Source organism: Gopherus flavomarginatus, chromosome 2 (assembly GCF_025201925.1).
Source record: "Gopherus flavomarginatus isolate rGopFla2 chromosome 2, rGopFla2.mat.asm, whole genome shotgun sequence".
Taxonomy (NCBI): domain Eukaryota; kingdom Metazoa; phylum Chordata; order Testudines; family Testudinidae; genus Gopherus; species Gopherus flavomarginatus.
In genome coordinates, this window is record NC_066618.1 from 186,076,338 (window position 1) to 186,095,563 (window position 19,226).

The following is a 19,226-nucleotide window of genomic DNA, read 5'->3' on the forward strand; positions in this document are numbered from 1 at the left end:
ATACATACTTGTATATCTTAGTTCTTTTGGGCTGAGATACCTTATCATAGTGGGTCTTCAATCTTCAGGCCTTTAGGTGCTACTGTAAATAATTAATGAAATAGTAATAAACAGTCACTGTAAGAAGTGAGCTGTAGCCCACGAAAGCTTATGCTGAAATAAATTCGTTAGTCTCTAAGGTGCCACAAGTACTCCTGTTCTTTTTGTATGGATGAAGAGCTTCTTAAATAACTCTGGAATCAATGGTCTTACTGAGTGTTCCAGTAAAAGTTTAAATGGATGTATGTATTCTGAGTGCAGAGTCCATAGGCACGTATACCTTTTTAAAAAAAAATATTCAGAATGCTATTTGTGTTGCATACAATTATAAGATATTTAATATTAGTATTTTATTGCTTTCCTCCTGGGACTAGTGTTTTTCAGTTTTTTTTTCTGTACAGTTTTGAAGATACGACTCGGCTGTGTTTTCTAATCAGGTTAATTAGCAGTTTAGGAAATCCATGGAGCACTAAGCAGCAAATGCAAAGTTTTCAACTGGGACAGATACGCTACTAATTTGAAACTTTCATTTAGAAATACACAGATAAGATGAAACATCAACATTCATAACATTTGTTTTGAATTGAGACTGAATTTATGGTAAGCATAACCACAAAGGTTCAATTTTTATTCTGTTCAGGTATGAAGATACTTGGGCAGCCCTTCACAAAGGAGCTAAGGAATGTGCAAAAGCTGGAGAGGTAAGAAAAAAAAATACATCTTTTAAAATATCTGAAGAGCTGTGAAACTTTTTTAAAATTCTAATAAATATCAGTATTTTGAGAAATGATTCAAATTACATTACAGTTGGATAATTGTTAAATTAGATTTGACTATTTTTGCTTGATTTAATCCAGTACAGTAGAACCTCAGAGTTACAAACACCTCAGGAATGGAGGTTGTTCATAGCTCTGAACAAAACATTAGGTTGATTCTTTCAAAAGTTTACAACTGAATATTGACTTAATACAGCTTTGAAACTTTACTATGCAGAAGAAAAATGATGCTTTCCCTTTATTTTTTTAGTAATTTACATTTAACATAGTGCTGTACTGTATTTGCCTTTTTTTGTCTCTGCTGCTGCCTGATTGTGTGCTTCCAGTTCCAAATGAGGTACGTGGTTGACTGGTCAGTTCGTAATCTGAGGTTCTATTGTATTTAGCAGGTGGTTGTTGAAGCAGAATTTCCAAAATTCCAAAAAAGTCTGATGCTTCAGATTTAAAAACTCACTATACCAGACGGGTGACTTAAGGTACATATTCACTTGTGGTAGTAATGTAATGTACAGACACTGTGTGATCCGCTTGCTGGGGTATAAGTAGCAGGATACATGGTGAGATGTGCCTTAGGGAGTAGAGTGCCATACTTGCCTGATCCCCCACGATATAAGCCGTTCACGAGCTCTCAACGTTTCCAAGCAGTGCCTCACACATACACACAATATTTTTGGCAGTGTAGTGTCCTGTTGTCTTCCTACTTCCAGAGCCTTTCATTGCTACACCTGTAGTTCCTGTACTCTACCTGCTACTATAGGTGTAGACAAAGGTATGTAGCCTTGATAAATTTATTACTATTCACCACTTCTCTTTGAAATCCTAGAAAAATATCTTCCTATCCCTTAACAAAGGGAAGGTATTCTTGAAGCTTTTCTCCTTGTCACTCATTTGGGGGAAAAACCAGTTTTCTGATAGGAATTTCTGTTATTAGCCTAAACATTTAATTTAATAAAACAAGCATCTACAAACTTAAATATGAGCTATTATTTGCCAAGCATCATGTGTGTGAAAATTATAAATATCTCTAAAATTCGGTAAAGACTAAAGTAGGCTTACAACATAAGATAAAATTGATGCAAAATAGCTAATATGGTTATAAATGTTGATATTTAGAACACAAGATTGGGAGGAACCTCTGGTCTTAGAGTCCAGTCATCTTCTGTCAAAGGTTTATCCCCACTGCTCTGTAAAATTGCTTTGACCATTTTTGAGCTGTCATGCCTGAAGTTTTTCACGTTTTTCCCCGTGACAGTAAGACTAGAAATAAGGGTGAACTGTCTCAAATTGGTTTTTAGTCAAAGTCAGTAATTGGCAATGACATTACTGGTATGTTAAAGGTATAAAAAGTAAACTCTTAAAGGATTCATTGCTAATACCTACCTGACAATGTTGGAGCCAATCGATATGGGTTTAAGCACTCTGAGTTTAGCCTTTGTAAGTATCTTGATCAAGATACTTGTGTGTGTGTTTTGGTTACTGTTTGGATATAGTACATTGCTTATTATTTAGTCTTTTTAGGCATGTTTAGAGATTGCAAAAGTACCGTTTGGCCTTTGAATATAATAAAGGAATTTGATTAAATTAGTGTTTGGTTTCCCATATTAATATTAATTTCAAATATTAATTCTAACAGTTGTGCTCACATAGAGCATTGTATTTATATTTTAAAGGTGATATGATGGCAGTTCAAGTTTATTTTGTACCCTCTTTTCCTTTACAATGTTTAAAGAGGTCTGAAGGACTTACAAAAAAAAAATCCAACAACTTTAGAGCTGCATAGTTTTTAACCTTAAAAATATCTGGAATCTCACATTTCTTTCCTTGAGGACTTCTTCAGAGGACCCAGAGATGTGAATTGGGAGCTCTCCATCCTTAATTGTAAGGGCAGCAGGGCAAATAAAAAATTAATGTTTTAAAAAAATAAAAATATCAGATTTTAAAAAATTTAATACAGGTTTATTTTTTTTAAATAAAGGTGAAATTATGACCATTATGTTAAGGCCTAAGTGTATAATCTGTTTAAATGTAAATTAAATTAAAAATAATGCTGGGTAGCACATGTTTGTTGCAAGTTGTAAAGAGAGTCTACTACTGCACTGGAGGAAATCACTGGCTAAGCACCTGAAATCAGAGTTTAAGTGCTAAAACAGCTTTTGACAGCAGTTGCCTGTCTTTTCACCTGCAGAAGAATATCTTCCTTCTTTTGGTTTACTCATCTAGTTCATTCAGAGTTAAGAAACCAGTTGGAGTTGAAAAAGCAAGGAAGCATCTTCCAATCTATGTATTAAAAACTAGGTTTGGGAGAATGAGATCAACTAGTTCTAAAATTCTGAAGGATGTGGTGACCAGAAACATTCTGTTCAATTCACTTAATATAGATAATTCCCTTTGCTTAATAAATCAGTTGGTTTTAAAAGTAGAACATGTTTTGATAAACCTTTTTCTTAAGTATCAAGCACATTAAGAGGAGTTTTATTTAACTTCATACTCCCGAGGGACTTCTGCACCAAGAAATAAAAATTCTATACACTATTTTTAAAGTTCTGCAAAATTCTGCATACTTTGTCAAAATAACACAATATAATCATGTAATTTTCAGTTATTTCCTGACCAGTATTTTGAAATAAATTACCAAAATAATTGAAAATGGTCTGCAGTATTCTAATTAAAAAAAAAAAATTGGCACACAATTCTGTTGAGTATTGGGGTTCTGTGTGATGCAGTCTGGGTACGGGCAACTCTGTGTGTGGGTTGTGGATGCACAGGGGCTTGTTGGGGGTTCTGGGTGCAGGGGGAATGGGCATCTGCAGGGTTCCGAGGAAGTGGTTAGGGCTCCAGGGAGTCTGGGTGTTGAGGGCTCAGCAGGGTTTCTAGATGCTGGGGGAGTGGGACTTGGCGGGGTGAGGGCCAGGGTGTAGCTGATTGGGGCTCAGTGGCGTGCGGGTCTGGGTGTGTGGGGGTTCCTGATGCAGGGAGTGAGGCTTGGGGAATCAGGGCTTCTGGGTGCAGAGGGCTCCGATGCGGGGGGGGTGGGGAGGTTTAATGAGGGGCTTCTGGGTGTGTGGAGGGGTGAGGCTTGGCGGGGTAGTGGTCCAGATGCATGGGGGTTGGGCGGATAGGGGAGCAGCTCCCCATACAGTGGCTTCTTTACCCATGGCTGAGGAGCAGTCGGGCCAGGAAGTGGGGAGAGGGGTCACTGTATGGTGAGCTGCTCCTCTGTCTGCCCAACCTGCATGGATCTGGACCCTCACCCAGCCCCCCCAGCCAAGCCTCACCTTCTGCAGCCAGACATCTCCTGCCAGCCCTGCTCCCACCCCGCTTTGCAGAGCTTCCTGTAGCTGGGGGAGGTTTCTGGGGGGTTGAACTCCACCCCCTCTTCACCCTACCCAGCTGGAACTAATGTCCCTAGGCAGTGACTCTGCCCCGGCTGCTCTGGGTACCCAACCAGATGCACCCCCACTGCTGGAATGGGTGAGTGAGCACTGGTGCAGCTTCTCTTTTTGCTTCCCCACAGAAACCATTTTTCTGTGTGAAAGCAGAGAGGGCATGCGAGGGAACAGGTTTCTGTGTGCCTGCAGTGGTGCAGAATTCTCCTAGGAGAAAACTAATACATTTTTAAAATTTTGTTTTTGTCCATTTTACTTGAATTTGAATTTCCATCCCAGTAGGCCTTGACATAAATAAAATTAAACATAATCTAGTAAATAAGAAATGCATCATTTCACCTTTTCCTAGCGTAATAATTAAAAAACTTAATCTGAATAAATGTATGTAAAAGCTATATAGTATACTTAATCTCTACAGATTGATTTACGCAATTTTCCTGGTTTAGAAAAATGAAGCACGAATTAGTGTAAAGGCTATATTTTGTTGCAAATCAACATGTTTTAATGGTTACCAGTCATTGAGAATGAAAAATATAAAACAAGATGGAAAATAGATGATTTAAATCAGTTTCCTGTTTGCTGATTTAAATACTGATTGATTTTAAATCACTCTGCCCTGACGGACAGGGTATTAAGATACTTGAGAGCTTAAATTTGAGGGAGAGGTGGGTCAGACTCTTCAGAGAAGCCGTTTTATAAATGTTTATTCCTGAAATAAGTAGAAATAAATACTAGATAATAAATAGCAAAGTCTACATTTTATGGAGATTACCTGTTAGAGCTTATTGAACTTAAAAATTGTTTTTAACGCCTCGCCTCGCAACTTGTACTAAAGCATACTGTGAACATCTCTCTCAGCACTGAAACTTCATTGCTCTAGTCATAGGCTTTGTGGCTGTATGGATTATACAAATCAATCAAGATGCTCTTAAAGCTGAAGTTCATGAATTAATCACTATTTTGCAAGTAAATACAAACTAAGTTTTATCATTGATTGTAAATATTACAGCTAGTGGATAGCGAAGTTGTGATGCTTTCTGCACACTGGGACAAGAAGAGGAGTAGTCTAGTAGAGCTGCAGGAACAACTCCAGCAAGTTCCAGGGTTTTTAGCGGATCTGGAGTCCATGACAGCAAATCTGGGTAAGCTATGTGTGATGTGTTTTTTAACAGGTGTAAAAAACATTGTAAAAAATTAGTCACATAACAACACAGAGGACTAACAATAATTCAGCTGTTCTGATAATTGTAATTGTAAAGCCATTTTTACTCTAATAGATGATTTCTCTATTTTATAGAATGTCTTGAAAACTAGCTTGTTATCATACATAATTTGAGTGTATTCAACTATTGAATCTGCACACTCTTAGAGAATTTATCTGTAAATTGCATTTCTGCGAGAGAATCCCCTAATCCCTGGCTGGTAGCTAAAATAAAAGCAGGAGTGGTTTTAATTGTACATTGTTGTTGTTTGTTACGGGTATAGTGTAAATAGCCAAGACACTTTGGGAGTGCAGGGCTAGCCTTTCGTGTTGGTGTTGGTCTTATCATAGGCATTGTTATGAGCCCTGCCTATTACTAAGGTTGCCCAACAAATCCATTTATAAGATCAGTTTTTTCAGATGCCTACAACTTTTCTGAACAGCGCCTTTTGGGCAGAAATTTTCTATTGCTGATGTCTGTCTCATGCTGAATACTTGGAAAATTTCAGCCAAAATGGTTCATCCATTTCCAAGAACAAGGTTAATTAAAAATATTATTTATGTCCATGCTAAACAATTTTGGTAACCTTTTCTTTGAAAAGCTCTTGTGTTCCCAAGCATTGAACTGCGACTTGAAATTTAGGAGGAGAGTAGCCTTTGTTTCAGTGATATGCCTTTTTGCTGTCCTTATGAAAATCTGCTGAAGTCATAAGCCTTTGGAAAAAGGGCAGTTTGTACATGCTCTGTAGAGGCTTAATAAATTTCAGCAACTAAATTCTCCCAAAGATTCTGTCTGTACTGGGCATGCTGCAGCCTGAAACTAAGCAGGACTTTCCCAGTAATTGCAGCTTGGGGCTGCTGTGAACCAAGTCTGTCTGGGCAACAGAACTGAGAACAGGAGGATTCCTTTCTGTGATGTCAGTGACACTCCTGTTGATGGCTAGGCAGCCATGGAGGAGGAAACTGTCTGGTTCGAATGCAGAGGGGGCAATAGATAGACATTTAGGGGTGGATGGACTAGATTGTGACAAGCAGCCTGCAGCAGAACCTAACAAAGGGTGTGGGAGGAGAGGGAGCAGAAGACAGAAGCTGGGACTATTAGTTGGGTGAGAGGCTAGGCAAGGAGATTGGGACTGGGAGCCAGAGAGAGAAATAGGGTGGAGGTGGGAACTAGGACCCAATAGGGGTGTGTGGGAGGGGTGGAGAGTGAGAGATTTGCCGAGGAACTGGGAGTGGAAAGAGATAGGTACTGAGGACAGTGGGGGTGAGGGGAAACGCATCTGATGAGAAGCTGGGGTGTGGGGTGAAGAGCTGAGACTGGCTGGCAAAGAGACTGGGACAAGTAGCTAGGGGACACATATGGGGATTGGAACTGAGATGCAAGGGGCATCTGGGGTGGGAGATTAGGACTGGGACCCAGTGGGTATGGAAAACATGAGGTAATGGTGGGGGAGACACAGATTAGATAAGGAGATGTGGAAGGAGAATTGAGGTTGTTTGGACAACGGGATTGGGAGGGAGAACTGGGACAAGTACAGTAACTCCTCACTGAACATTGTCCCAGTTAACATTGTTTCATTGTTACGTCCCTGATCTCTATTAGAGAACATACTCATTTAAAGTTTTGCGGTGTTTCCTTATAACATTGTTTGGCCGTGGGCAGTTGGAACCAGGGTGGGTTGGCAGCCCCTTGGATCAGCAACTCCCCACTCCCTCTCCGTGCCTCCTGCCCGCAGCAATCAGCTGTTTCTTCGTGGGCAGTCAGGGGGTTAGGGGGAGGAGAGAGGATGTGCTTGGGGGAGGGGGGTGGAGTGGGGTCGGGCCTGGGGCAGAGCTGAGGGTTGAGTGCCCCCTCCTGCCCTCCCCCATCACTTTGGAAAGTAGACGCCTGTGCAGCTGTGCTTGCGCCATCCAGGGGAAGGAGTGGTGCACTCCAGAGAGATAGCAGGGGTGGTTCATCATGTTCTGTTTCCCCAGGGAAGTATTTGCAGCTGCTGTTCTATTGTCTCCTTCCTCCCTTGGTGCTGCCTTGTACAGTGTGAGGCTATATTAACATGTTAACCCTTGAGGGCTCAGCGGAGTGCTAGTTCATCATTTAGCAGCGATGCATTCCCTGGGAAATATCCCACCTGATATCAACACGATTGCTTTAGGAGAAGCTCAGGGAGCTCCTGAGCAGGTCCCCAGACAATCCTCTGATTAGAACTTGCTTACAACTTGCACAGTATATGTATATAATGTCTCTTGTCTGGCAAAAAAAAATTAGCCTGGAACCTAACATCCCCTCCCTCTTTACATTAATTCTTATGGGGAAATTGGATTCGCTTAACATCATTTCACTTTAAAGTTGCATTTTTTTTAAGACTATAACTACAGCGTTAAGCAAGGAGTTACTGTAGTCTGGATGAGTGAAATTTAGGACTGCTGGGCAAGAGGACTGGTATGGGAAATCTGGGGAGTGGAGACTGGGATTGGCTAACAGAAGAAAATGGGATTGGGATGAGAATCTAGGGGTTAGTAATAGACAGGAGTGGGACGGGTTGGACGGCACTGGACAGAAGAGGGGGCAGAATACTGTACCCAGTGGAGCATGCTCACATAGCCTGATTCATAGAATAACCATGTACTAGAATATATGCTGTTTGTATTTGAGAGAATTATGATCGTCAGTGTTTTTGAAAAGTAGAATTACTGTTGTGAACTAAGGCATTTTTGAAAAACCTGATTGTGCTTCAACTTTCAAATCACTGCCATATTGAGAACATCTGATAGGCTCTTTCAGTAGAGGGAGAATTAGAGGAGTCTTAGAAAATGATACAGTACTGACAGTATACTTTTTTCTCTTTAAAATGTACTAAATTTAGTTCTGTCACAGCTTTCTTGTATATTTCGCTTTAGAATCTGTGGTGGAAAGCTTTAAAATAACCTACAGAGTGCAGTTCATAAGTGTAACTCTTCTGCCTCCTAGGGGTTTATACTATATATTGCTTTCATCTTGTAAATTTGAGCAAGTATCACTTACCACTGTCTTGTATTTCAAGGTTATTGTTATTTAGAACTGAATAATTCTCAGTAGCCTCCATGTCTGTCTTCACAGTGGGCATTCCCCATCTCCATGGGGAGGCCGAGCATATCTGTGCTCTGAGCATAGGACTTTTCATCAGGAAAAACTCTTCAGAATTCTCTGCTTCCAAATGGCACACATGACAGATGATAGGACTCTCTTTGTAGTAGAGCCTTTACAGGATTTGCAAAAGATTAACTTTAACTTTTTCTTCTTTGTCTTCAAGGGCTTTCTCCTCAAAACTCCTAAACAGACACACGTACTCAGAAATTCCTGCTCCCAGCCAGCACATAGGCAGGTTCTGTGCTGAGATGGTTGAAAAGGCTACAAAATATCCCCCTTCTCACAAGCTGTCTGTCTTACAAGGCCATAGCTGCCATAAAAGGTGCCAGCTCCTGCAACCTTTCTAATACTAGTGAGTCATTTGTTCCCAGTGGCTCCGGCTCCCTCCCCATTCTGTGTTGGTACGCCGCACTCAGTCTGGACCCAGCAGCCGGTAGCATGAGGTGAAGTGATTCAGACTCCCTTATCTGTCAGATGGATCTACCTCCTGTTTGTATAAAATTTACAGATTGATTGAGTGAGAGAGAGAGTGAATAATTCTATAGCCTAGTGATTAGCACACTTTCTTGGGATACCCAGTCCCTGCTCCAAGGAGTATTTAAGTATTTCATGCAAAGTAGAACAGCTTCAAAAGGAGAGACTGAGACATCCACCCCAGAATAGCTTTATAGTTCAGTGGTTAGGGCAATCACCTAGGAGACATGAGTTCAAGTCCTTGCTCCAAATTAGGCAGAGTTGGGATATCCCCCACTACCCAGGTGAGTGCTTTAACCACTGGACTATTGGGCATAAGGGGGAGGGGGTGTACCGCCACCACTTCCATTTTTTCTTTTTCTTTTTCTTTTTTTGCAAAAGGGCAGACCTGGTGTAGGTGTCTAATTTCAGGGGAGGGTTCACAGCTGTGAATCCCAAGCAGGGATAGGCGCCTAACCGAATTTCAGGGTCAGGTCTTTGTTTGCACCCTTTTCCTTGACACTTCCTACTGGCCAGCTTAGGCACCTCCTTGCTCTGTGTGCAGGCTTTTACGAATCCCTTGCTTTTTTAGGTGCCTAACTGCCTTGCATTGTATAGAAAGCTTGGACACCTAATGTGGGGCTGGGGACTGATTCCACTGGGTGGCAGGGTGCATGATCCTAAGTCCCTTAGATCTCCCAGATATTATCTCACCCACCTTGTCTCCCTAGTCCCTTTGTAGATCTAGCCCAATGTGACTACTGTTTTCCTTAGGGGACAGACATGCAGGATATGTTTCTGCAGATTCTTTTTTGATCTCCCTGGTAATGTGCTCTCCCTCTCCTCTCAAGGATTTGTCCCAAGGATTGATGAAGGCAGTTGCTTCACATTTTGCTCTTAAAGGGGCAGCACAGTGTCTTAAAACCTCTCATGTGAGTCTCCTCTCTAGATCTTCTTAAGAGAAGGCTGAATCTCTAGACCTGGGATTTTGAGTGAGATACCTGAGACTCTTAATTAAGCTTCTCAGAATTAAGCCAAATTGAAGACTAACTTCATATGGGCTTATGTTTTTAGAAAATGAAACATTAATAAAATACCCTGAAAAGTTGAAGGAATGATGTGTAGTTCTTCCTTACCTGGTTTGAGGGTGTAACTAAGGGAGCGTGGGAAATCCCTATGAAGACACATTGGTACCTAAGGACTAAAAGATCTTCATTACTCTGGCTAAGGTGAAGCCTGCAGTTTCATTAGTAAAAGGCCTGATCATACTAGCTGAGGGAATATTCCTGCCAGACAAAGAGACATGAGAGTGAAATCATCACACAGACTAAATTTGGATACAACAGCCTCAGTGCTGAGTATTGGCTGCAATCTCTTATTGTGCAGGTCTGTTCTCATTTAGGAGACAATTGTGAGCGTGCACACAAATAAAAAGTACATAATCTGTTTTAAACTAGATTTTCCTAGCAGCTTTTCGGACCTAATGCTGCACCTGACTGATTTACTGTTGTTCATAATTTTCAGAGATGTGTCTGAGGGGCAACTACAGCTCTGCTTGAAGAAATTGGAATATTTCAGGCTAATATCTGATACCCTTCCATGTGTATTGTTGGTAAAGTGAGCATACAGACAAAGCAGTCATTGAACTTTAGATGAGAATAAGTCCCTCCCTCATTCCAGGCAGAGAGAGAGAGAGATTTCAAATTATTTTATCTCAGCAGGTGTTCCCTATGAAGAATTTGCTCATGTAGGTTCCAGTATTGAGATCACAAATTAGAAGAAGGCCATTCTCTTCTGAGAATTAAATCCCAGCCCTGGTCTTCCTTTAGAAAACAATTGAACTTGTGTTTTTGTTTTTAGTTTCTCAGTTTTAGGCTGATTCCATCCCTCTGAAAGGTGTTTCAGGGTGCGCCCTCATCTGGGAGTGAACCACCTCAGCAAATGGGTGCTTGAGATAATCAAGGAAGGCTAATCCTTCAAAGCCTAATATAGATTTTTGTTGGTAAATGGCAGTAAATGTTAATTTCACCATACACACACACCAAAATATTTCCAACAATAATCTAAATGTACAGATAGACAAAGTAAGTAAATTATAAGAATATTCATTTGGTATATTTTGATGAGTTGACAGTGTATGTTTCAACAATTAAAGTTAAAAGATTTATAAATCTTAACATTTACAGTCATTAAATTGTCTGAGTCCTCCCCCCATAATTTCCTGCAACTTTGAAAATTTAAATAGATGAAAATAGGGAGAAAATCCTTAAAAGCCATAACTTTGTGCAGATGTGAAAATGTAAATGGATAACAGTTGGAAAATATGCTTATAGATACATCAATACTATCCATCAGAATTGTTACCCAAAAAAAAAAAAAAACCTCTGGCAAGCCTAGATGTAATATTGAACTCACTCATTGTCTTAGGGACAAGTTTATCCTTTCCTGAAAATAAATTAAAATAAACCAACATTATCAACAAGATCTTGGTAGCATCAGAAGAAAAAGGGTAAAATAATCCATATCCTACGTGTGAGAATTATGGTACCAGTTCTGTGGAGAGGCAGATTTTAGTAAGGGTACAAGAATTTTTTTGTAGTACAAAGAGAAACAATGGCATGCAGCCCATAATGAAATCAGTATTCTAGGTGGAAATGCAGTCCATTACAGCATTATCTTCCAAAACTTCAAAGTATACAAATAACGTCCTAGAGATCCCTGAAAATATGATCAGGAAGAGTCACCCATTGATTCCTTAGCTTCTGCTACAGTAAGCATTTGGGTAAAAGTGATTTTGAAATGCCGATTTTATGATTGTAAGGAAAGGAAGGCGTGAGAGCAGCAGAGTAAGGAAAATGGACTTCAAAAAAGCAGCTTTAAACAAACTGAGGGAATTAGCAGGTCAGGTGCCCGGGAAGAAAATTGAAGGGATGAAGGAATTCAGGAGAGCTGACAGTTTCTCAGGGAGACTGTATTAAACATACAACTGCAACCTGTTCCGCTGCAAAGGAACTATAGGAAGAATAGTAGGAGGCTAATATGGCTCTATGGCCAGGTGTCTTGGATGGGCCACACTAAGAATGCTATACTCACAGCAGATTGCAAGTAATAGGGCAGACCATCCCCAAAGCTGGTGATTTACTTCATAACAGGGGGTCTCAAACTCCTAGCCCGCAGGCCTCCCCAGTGTGGCCTGCGGGGCCCCAGCAGTTTTCGGGCCGGGTCTCTCCCTTAGCCTCACCTGCTGCCCCCATGCACTCCCGCCTCAGGGGCCCCGGCAGCGCTGTGGAGCTGAGTGGCATCTGCCTGTTCACTCCAGTGGCTGCTGGCCCCTCTGTGCGGCTCGGGGCGGCGCGCAGCTGTGCCTCCGCACACTGCCCCTGCCCCAAGCGCCCCTGCAGCCAATGGGATGCTGCAGGGGCAGTGCCTGGGGGAAGAAGCACGTGGAGGCCCCCCAGCCTGCCCTGCCTTGGAACCCTGGGTAAGTGCTGCGCCCCCGACCCACTCCCCACACATCCCCCAGCTCCTAAACTCCATCCCAGATCCTGTACCCCAGACCGTTCCCCTTACCCAAACTCCCTTCCAGAGCCTGCACCCCAGTTCCCTAACCCCAGACCTCCTCCCCCACCCAAACTCTGTCCCAGAGCCGTAGGCAGGTGGGGGGGTGGAGTTTTTGGGGGACAGATTCCAGGTGGCATGAGTGACATTGGCCTTCTGGGAGGATTTGAGGACTGGCACTAGCCCGAAGGTAAATTTGAGTTTGAGTCCCTTGCTCTATAAGAGCAGCAAAGAATCCTGTGGCACCTTATAGACTAACAGATGCAACTGAAGAAGTGGGTATTCACCCACGAAAGCTCATGCTCCAAAACGTCTGTTAGTCTATAAGGTGCCACAGGATTCTTTGCTGCTTTTACAGATCCAGACTAACACGGCTACCCCCTGATACTTGCTCTATAAGTTAATTCACCAAGGCAATAACATAAGAGCTTCTCCAGCACACTGGTTAACCTGAAGCCAAACACAGTCCCCTTTGGGAATTGCAGCCCTTGGCTCTGATCCGGACAACCAAATCTAATATAGTGAGAGGTTATTAGAAACCTGTTTCATCATATGTGATGTTCTTTCTAATCCCAGAGGATCAGGCACATATCCTCAGATTTCAGATTTTATCAAAATATCAAACTGTAAGTCAATTCTTAGTTACTAACTAAAGATTAATAATATAAAAGTTATAAATGATTAATCATATACATACAAATGATGTAAAATCCTTATCAGGTTTGTAGCAGTGATGGAATAGATTGTTGGCTTGCAAAAGTCTGTCTTGTCTTCCAAAAGATTGAAAGGTCCTCAGTCCATAGTTCAGGATGCTCCTTTTAGTTGTAAATTCACAGTTGAGAGAATTAGAGCAGGGAAGAAGCAACATGGAGGTGTCTCAGGTCTTTTTATATCCTTTACCATGTGCATGGAAATTTATTGTCCCCAACAAAGCCCTCAGCCCATGTATGTGGAAAGTTACTGGCCCAAGTTGGAGTCCATGATCACATCACATGCCCTTACACATTTTGCTGAATCACAGGGGGTGGCCATTGCTCGTTTGCTGTCTGAGGCATTCTCAAGAAGAGCTATCTGAACAGGAGCTTCTTCAGTGGTTCATTGTGAGAGTGGAGTGTCCTTGATAGGCCGTCAACACGTAGCTGTCAAGCCCTAATGTAAATTCTGTCTGGGGTTGTCACCCAGGAATACTACAACAAAGGTTTAAGATACAAGTACATAGCCAGTATTCATAACTTCAGATATAGAGATATTACATGCATATAAACAGGATAATCATACTTAGCAATTCATAATTTTGCAATTTACTCCTTACATGAAATTGTACAAGTTTTGTTGCATTGTATAACAGTGGTAGCAACAATGATACAAATAGTCATCTTCTTCTTCGAGTGATTGCTCACATCCATTCCAGTTAGGTGTGCGCGCCGCGCGTGCACGTTCGTCGGAAACTTTTTACCCTAGCAACTCCAGTGGGCCGGCAGGTCGCCCCCTGGAGTGGCGCCGCCATGGCGCCCAATATATATCCCTGCCGGCCCACCCGCTCCTCAGTTCCTTCTTACCGCCGTGTCGGTCGTTGGAACTGTGGAGCGCGGCATAGCTGTCCTCCACGTCCCTAGCTCTCCTTGTTATCTATCGTTTATCTCTAGCACTATTGTAGTTGTTAATTAGATTGTTAAGTGTAGATAGTAGTAGTTAAGTTAAGTAGTTTGTAAATAGTTCTTGGCCGGGGGCTTAGCCCTTCCCGGCACCTGGCACCAGGCTCATGCCTGGTTCGCCGGGCTTCAAGCAGTGTGCGGCCTGCAAGAAGCCCATGCCCACCAGCGATCCCCACGACGCGTGCCTGAAGTGCCTGGGGGAATCGCACAGATCCGACAAGTGCCGCATCTGCAAGGCTTTTAAGCCAAGGACTAAGAAGGAGAGGGATCAAAGGCTCCGGACTCTCCTTATGGAGGCGGCACTTGACCCGGCGGCTTCGCAGGCCGTGATCTCGGCGCCGGCACCGGATCGCACCGGCACCGAGAAGACTCCCCGGCACCGACCTTCTCCGGCACCGGGGACAGAGCCTAGGCCGTCGAAGTCTATTACTCCGGCCAGGCAGACCCGACTGGAGCGCCCGGCCTCAACATCGGCCGCGGCGCCGCCGGCACCGTCGACTCCGGGCCCGGCGGGTCCGTCGAGTCCGGTGCCGCCAAGCTCCCCCATGACATCTGGGGTTGAGATAGTGGTGCCATCCACACCAGAGACCTTCGCCTCGGCACGGGACCTCATAGCCATGACTGAGCCCACTCAGCGGCCACCCCCGGTACCGCCGGTGCGGGTCGTGTCCAGAGGAAAACCTATGATGTCGGCACCGTCCCGGGACTCACGTTCTCGATCCAGGTCCCGACGTCACGGTCGCTCCAGATCCCGGCGCCGCTCGCAGTCCCGGCACCGCTCCCCTCAGCGGTACCGGTCGCACTCGCGGCACCGGTCGACATCACTACGATCGCGGTCGGACTCCAGCCGCAGATACCGGCACCGCGATTCCAGGAGCCGATCCAGACTTTATTCGCCGCACCGGTCGACCTCCCGGCGCCGAGCTGGTGGCAGGTCCCGGTCCCGGTCGACCTCCCGGCACCGAGCTGGTGGCAGGTCCCGATCCCGGCACCGAAGCGGCGCCCGGTACCGGTCCAGATCCCGGCACCGTGACAGAACCCGGTCCCGGTCCCGGCACTGATATGACTCCCGGCACCGGTCCCCGGCACCGAGACGATCGTCCGTGCCGGCCCGCGTGGACCCTTACCATCCAGGGTCCGCCCCGCCATGGCCCTCCAGACAGCCGTCCGTATCCTCGCTGACGGACAGTGGGTACGCGCTGGGCACCGACCGGCAGGCGGCGCTGTTCAGCGATCCGCCACAGCAGGACCAAGGCCCGCAGCAATGGGGATTCTGGACACCCTGGGCATATCATCAGGCCCAGGGCCCCCAACAGCTCCCTGCTAGGCCGGCGACTGCGGAGCGCAGGGCACCTGAAGCCTCATTGTCTCGCCCCCCTCCCTCCCCGGATGGGGAGGAAGGGTCCAAGCATCAAGACTCCGCTTTGGCTCCTGAGGCAGAGGCGAGGGCCGAAGGAGACCCGCCGTTAGACACTCTCTTGCCGGGGGTCTCCTCATCCTCCTCCCCGGATGAAGCGGTGGCTGGGACCTCCTCCAACAGCCCCCCCCCGCTGGACCTCAGGGCACACCAGGACCTCCTCAGGCGAGTAGCTCAAAATCTGAGTCTGCAAGCCGAGGAGGTCTCGGAGATAGAGGATCCAGTTGTGACCATCCTCTCGGCAGACGCTCCCACCAGAGTCGCCCTGCCGTTCGTACGAACCATCCAGGCCAACGCCAACACCATCTGGCAGTCTCCGGCCTCCATTCCTCCCACTGCGAAGGGCGTAGAGAGGAAGTACATGGCTCCTTCTAAGGGCTACGAGTACCTCCACGTGCACCCGACCCCGTGTTCCCTGGTGGTCCAATCAGTCAACGATAAAGAGCGTCACGGCCAGGAGGCTCCAGCCCCCAAATCCAGGGAGGCCAGGCGGATGGATCTCCTCGGCCGTAAAGTGTACTCGGCTGGGGCGCTGCAGCTCAGGGTCTCCAACCAGCAGGCCCTGCTGAGCAGATACGCCTTCAACTCCTGGGTGGCAGCAGATAAATTCAAGGAGCTGCTGCCACAAGATGCTCGTCAGGAGTTTACGGCCATTTTGGAGGAAGGCAAGAAGGTCGCACGCACGTCCTTGCAAGCCTCTTTGGACGCTGCGGACTCGGCTGCCCGTACCCTCGCGTCGGGTGTAACAATGCGTCGCCTCTCCTGGCTGCAGGTTTCTGGCCTTCCGCCGGAGCTCCAGCACACTATACAGGACCTTCCTTTCGAAGGCCAAGGCTTATTCTCGGACAAGACAGACCCCAGACTCAAGAGTCTGAAAGACAACCGAGTCATCATGCGGTCACTTGGGATGCACACACCAGTGACACAACGCAGACCCTTCCGGCCGCAGCAACAACAACAACAGCGCAGGCCGTATTCCCAGTTCCGCCAGCGGCAGGACCTTAACAGGCGCCGCGGCAGGAACGGAAGGCGCAGGCACTCGGGGAACCAAGGGGGGCAGAACCAAGGCTCCTCTAAGCCCCCGCCTGGACCTAAGCCTTCATTTTGAAGGTGCGCCCGAGGGCGCAGTAACAGTTTCCCCAATGGATCCTTCCCCCCCGTTTTCCAACCGCCTTTCGTTTTTCCTCCCGGCGTGGTCCCTAATAACATCAGACCGCTGGGTCTTACGCACGGTGCAGTCGGGATACCGCCTGCAGTTTGTTTCATTTCCTCCTCCCCGCCCCCCTTCCTCGTCCCTCTTCAGGGACCCCTCTCACGAGCAATTCCTTCGGCAGGAGGTGCAGACGCTCCTCGGCAAAGGAGCTATAGAGGCGGTGCCGGAGAACGAGAAAGGCAAGGGGTTTTATTCCCGCTACTTTCTGATCCCCAAGGCCAAGGGGGGCCTCAGGCCTATCCTCGACCTGCGAGAGCTCAACAAGTACCTGGTGAAGTTGAAGTTCCGCATGGTATCCTTGGGGACCATTATCCCATCCTTGGATCCGGGAGACTGGTACGCCGCCCTCGACATGCAGGACGCGTATTTTCACATTGCTATCTGGCCACGTCACAGACGTTTCCTTCGCTTCGTTGTGGGGTCTCTTCATTACCAATTTGCAGTCCTCCCATTTGGCTTGTCCACGGCCCCGAGGGTGTTTACGAAGTGCATGGCAGTTGTTGTGGCGCAGCTCCGGCGCAGTCGTATCCACGTGTTTCCGTATCTGGACGATTGGTTGATTTGGGGCACGTCGGAACAACAAGTCTGCAACCATGTCCGCGTGATCACCGACATGTTCTCCACTCTGGGCATCTTGGTGAACACAGACATGTCCACCCTGGTTCCCACACAAAGGGTGGAATTCATCGGGGCCGTCCTGGACGCCACTGTGGGCAGGGCCTTGCTGCCATTGCAGCGGTTCCAGGCCTTGTCGGCGATCGTGCATCGGCTGCGGACAGCCCCCTTAACGTCAGTGAGGACATGTCTAACCCTGTTAGGCCACATGGCGGCTTGTACTTTTGTGACCAATTACGCTCGGCTCCGCATGAGGCCCCTCCAGTTGTGGCTCATCAGTCATTACAGGCCGACAAGACAGCCGCTAGATATGTTAATCACAATCCCCCAGAGGGTCCTAGATTCTCTCGGCTGGTGGCTAGACCAGTCAGTGTTGTGTGCGGGTCTCCCCTTCCACCCATCTCAGCCCTCGGTGTCCCTAACAACGGATGCCTCAGATCTCGGCTGGGGGGCCCACGTAGGGACCCTGAGGACGCAGGGCCTGTGGTCCCAGGAGGAGGTGGGGCTACACATCAACATGCGGGAGTTGAGAGCGGTCCGTCTTGCTTGTCAAACGTTCTGTCATCAGCTTCAGGGTCGCTGTGTCGCGGTGTTCACCGACAACACGACGACCATGTATTATATCAACAAGCAGGGCGGCACCAGATCCTCCTCCCTGTGCCACGAGGCGATACGACTCTGGGACTTTTGTGTAGCCCACTCCATTCACCTCATGGCTTCCTTCCTCCCTGGAGTACGGAACACGCTGGCGGATCGATTGAGCAGATCCTTCCTGTCACACGAGTGGTCCCTTCGCCCAGACGTCGCCCTCTCCATCTTCCGGAGGTGGGGTTATCCCCGGGTGGACCTCTTCGCGTCCAAGGGGAACAGGAAGTGCCAAGCGTTCTGCTCCTTTCAGGGCAGGGAGCCCGGGTCGATAGCGGATGCCTTCCTCATCCAGTGGTCGACCCACCTGTACTATGCGTTTCCCCCATTCCCTTTGGTCCACAGGGTCCTTCTGAAGGTACGCAGGGACAGGGCTCACGTGATCATGGTAGCCCCGGCATGGCCCAGACAGCACTGGTACCCCATGCTGCTGGACCTGACTATAGCCGACCCAGTTCCCCTGCCCCTTCATCCGGACCTGATTACCCAGGAGCACGGGACCCTCTGTCACCCGGACCTGCAGTCGCTGCACCTAGCAGCGTGGCTCCTGCGTGGCTGACTGGCTCTGAGCTGCGCTGTTCCTTGCCGGTGAGGGAGGTGCTCTTGGGCAGCAGGAAGCCGTCCACAAGAGCGACATATTTGGCCAAATGGAAGCGCTTCTCCTGTTGGTGCGTGGAGAGAAATCTCCGCCCTATGGAAGTTTCGGTAGCCGATATCTTGGACTACATTTGGTCCCTTAAAGGGCAAGGTCTGGCCATATCGTCGTTGCGAGTCCACCTAGCAGCTATCTCCACCTTTCATTCGGGTGCGGATGGTCGCTCTGTTTTTTCTCACCCGACGGTGTCTAGATTCCTCAAGGGGTTGGAACGTTTATACCCTAACGTCCGTCTCCCTGCTCCAACCTGGGATCTTAACCTGGTGTTGTCCCGGCTCATGGGGCCCCCCTTTGAGCCATTAGCCACTTGCTCCCTGCTTTACCTCTCTTGGAAGACGGCCTTTCTAGTAGCTATCACCTCAGCTAGACGGGTGTCGGAACTCCGGGCTCTTGTGGTAGACCCCCCATATACGGTCTTCCACAAGGACAAGGTGCAGCTGAGACCACACCCTGCTTTTCTCCCCAAGGTGGTCTCAGCCTTCCATG

The 19,226-nt window shown here is 46.8% G+C and overlaps 1 protein-coding gene across 5 annotated transcripts in view; it reads left to right on the top strand.

Annotated features, from left to right (window-relative positions):
* The window catches only part of DTNBP1 (dystrobrevin binding protein 1), a 176,828-nt gene that overhangs the window by 20,170 nt on the left and 137,432 nt on the right, over positions 1 to 19,226 (top strand). For all 5 annotated transcript variants that reach the window (XM_050941624.1, XM_050941621.1, XM_050941620.1 and 2 more), the window contains exons 4-5: positions 680 to 740; positions 5,211 to 5,343. In XM_050941624.1, coding sequence (XP_050797581.1) covers positions 680 to 740; positions 5,211 to 5,343 — 194 coding nt within the window. The remainder of the gene's footprint in view (positions 1 to 679; positions 741 to 5,210; positions 5,344 to 19,226) is intronic.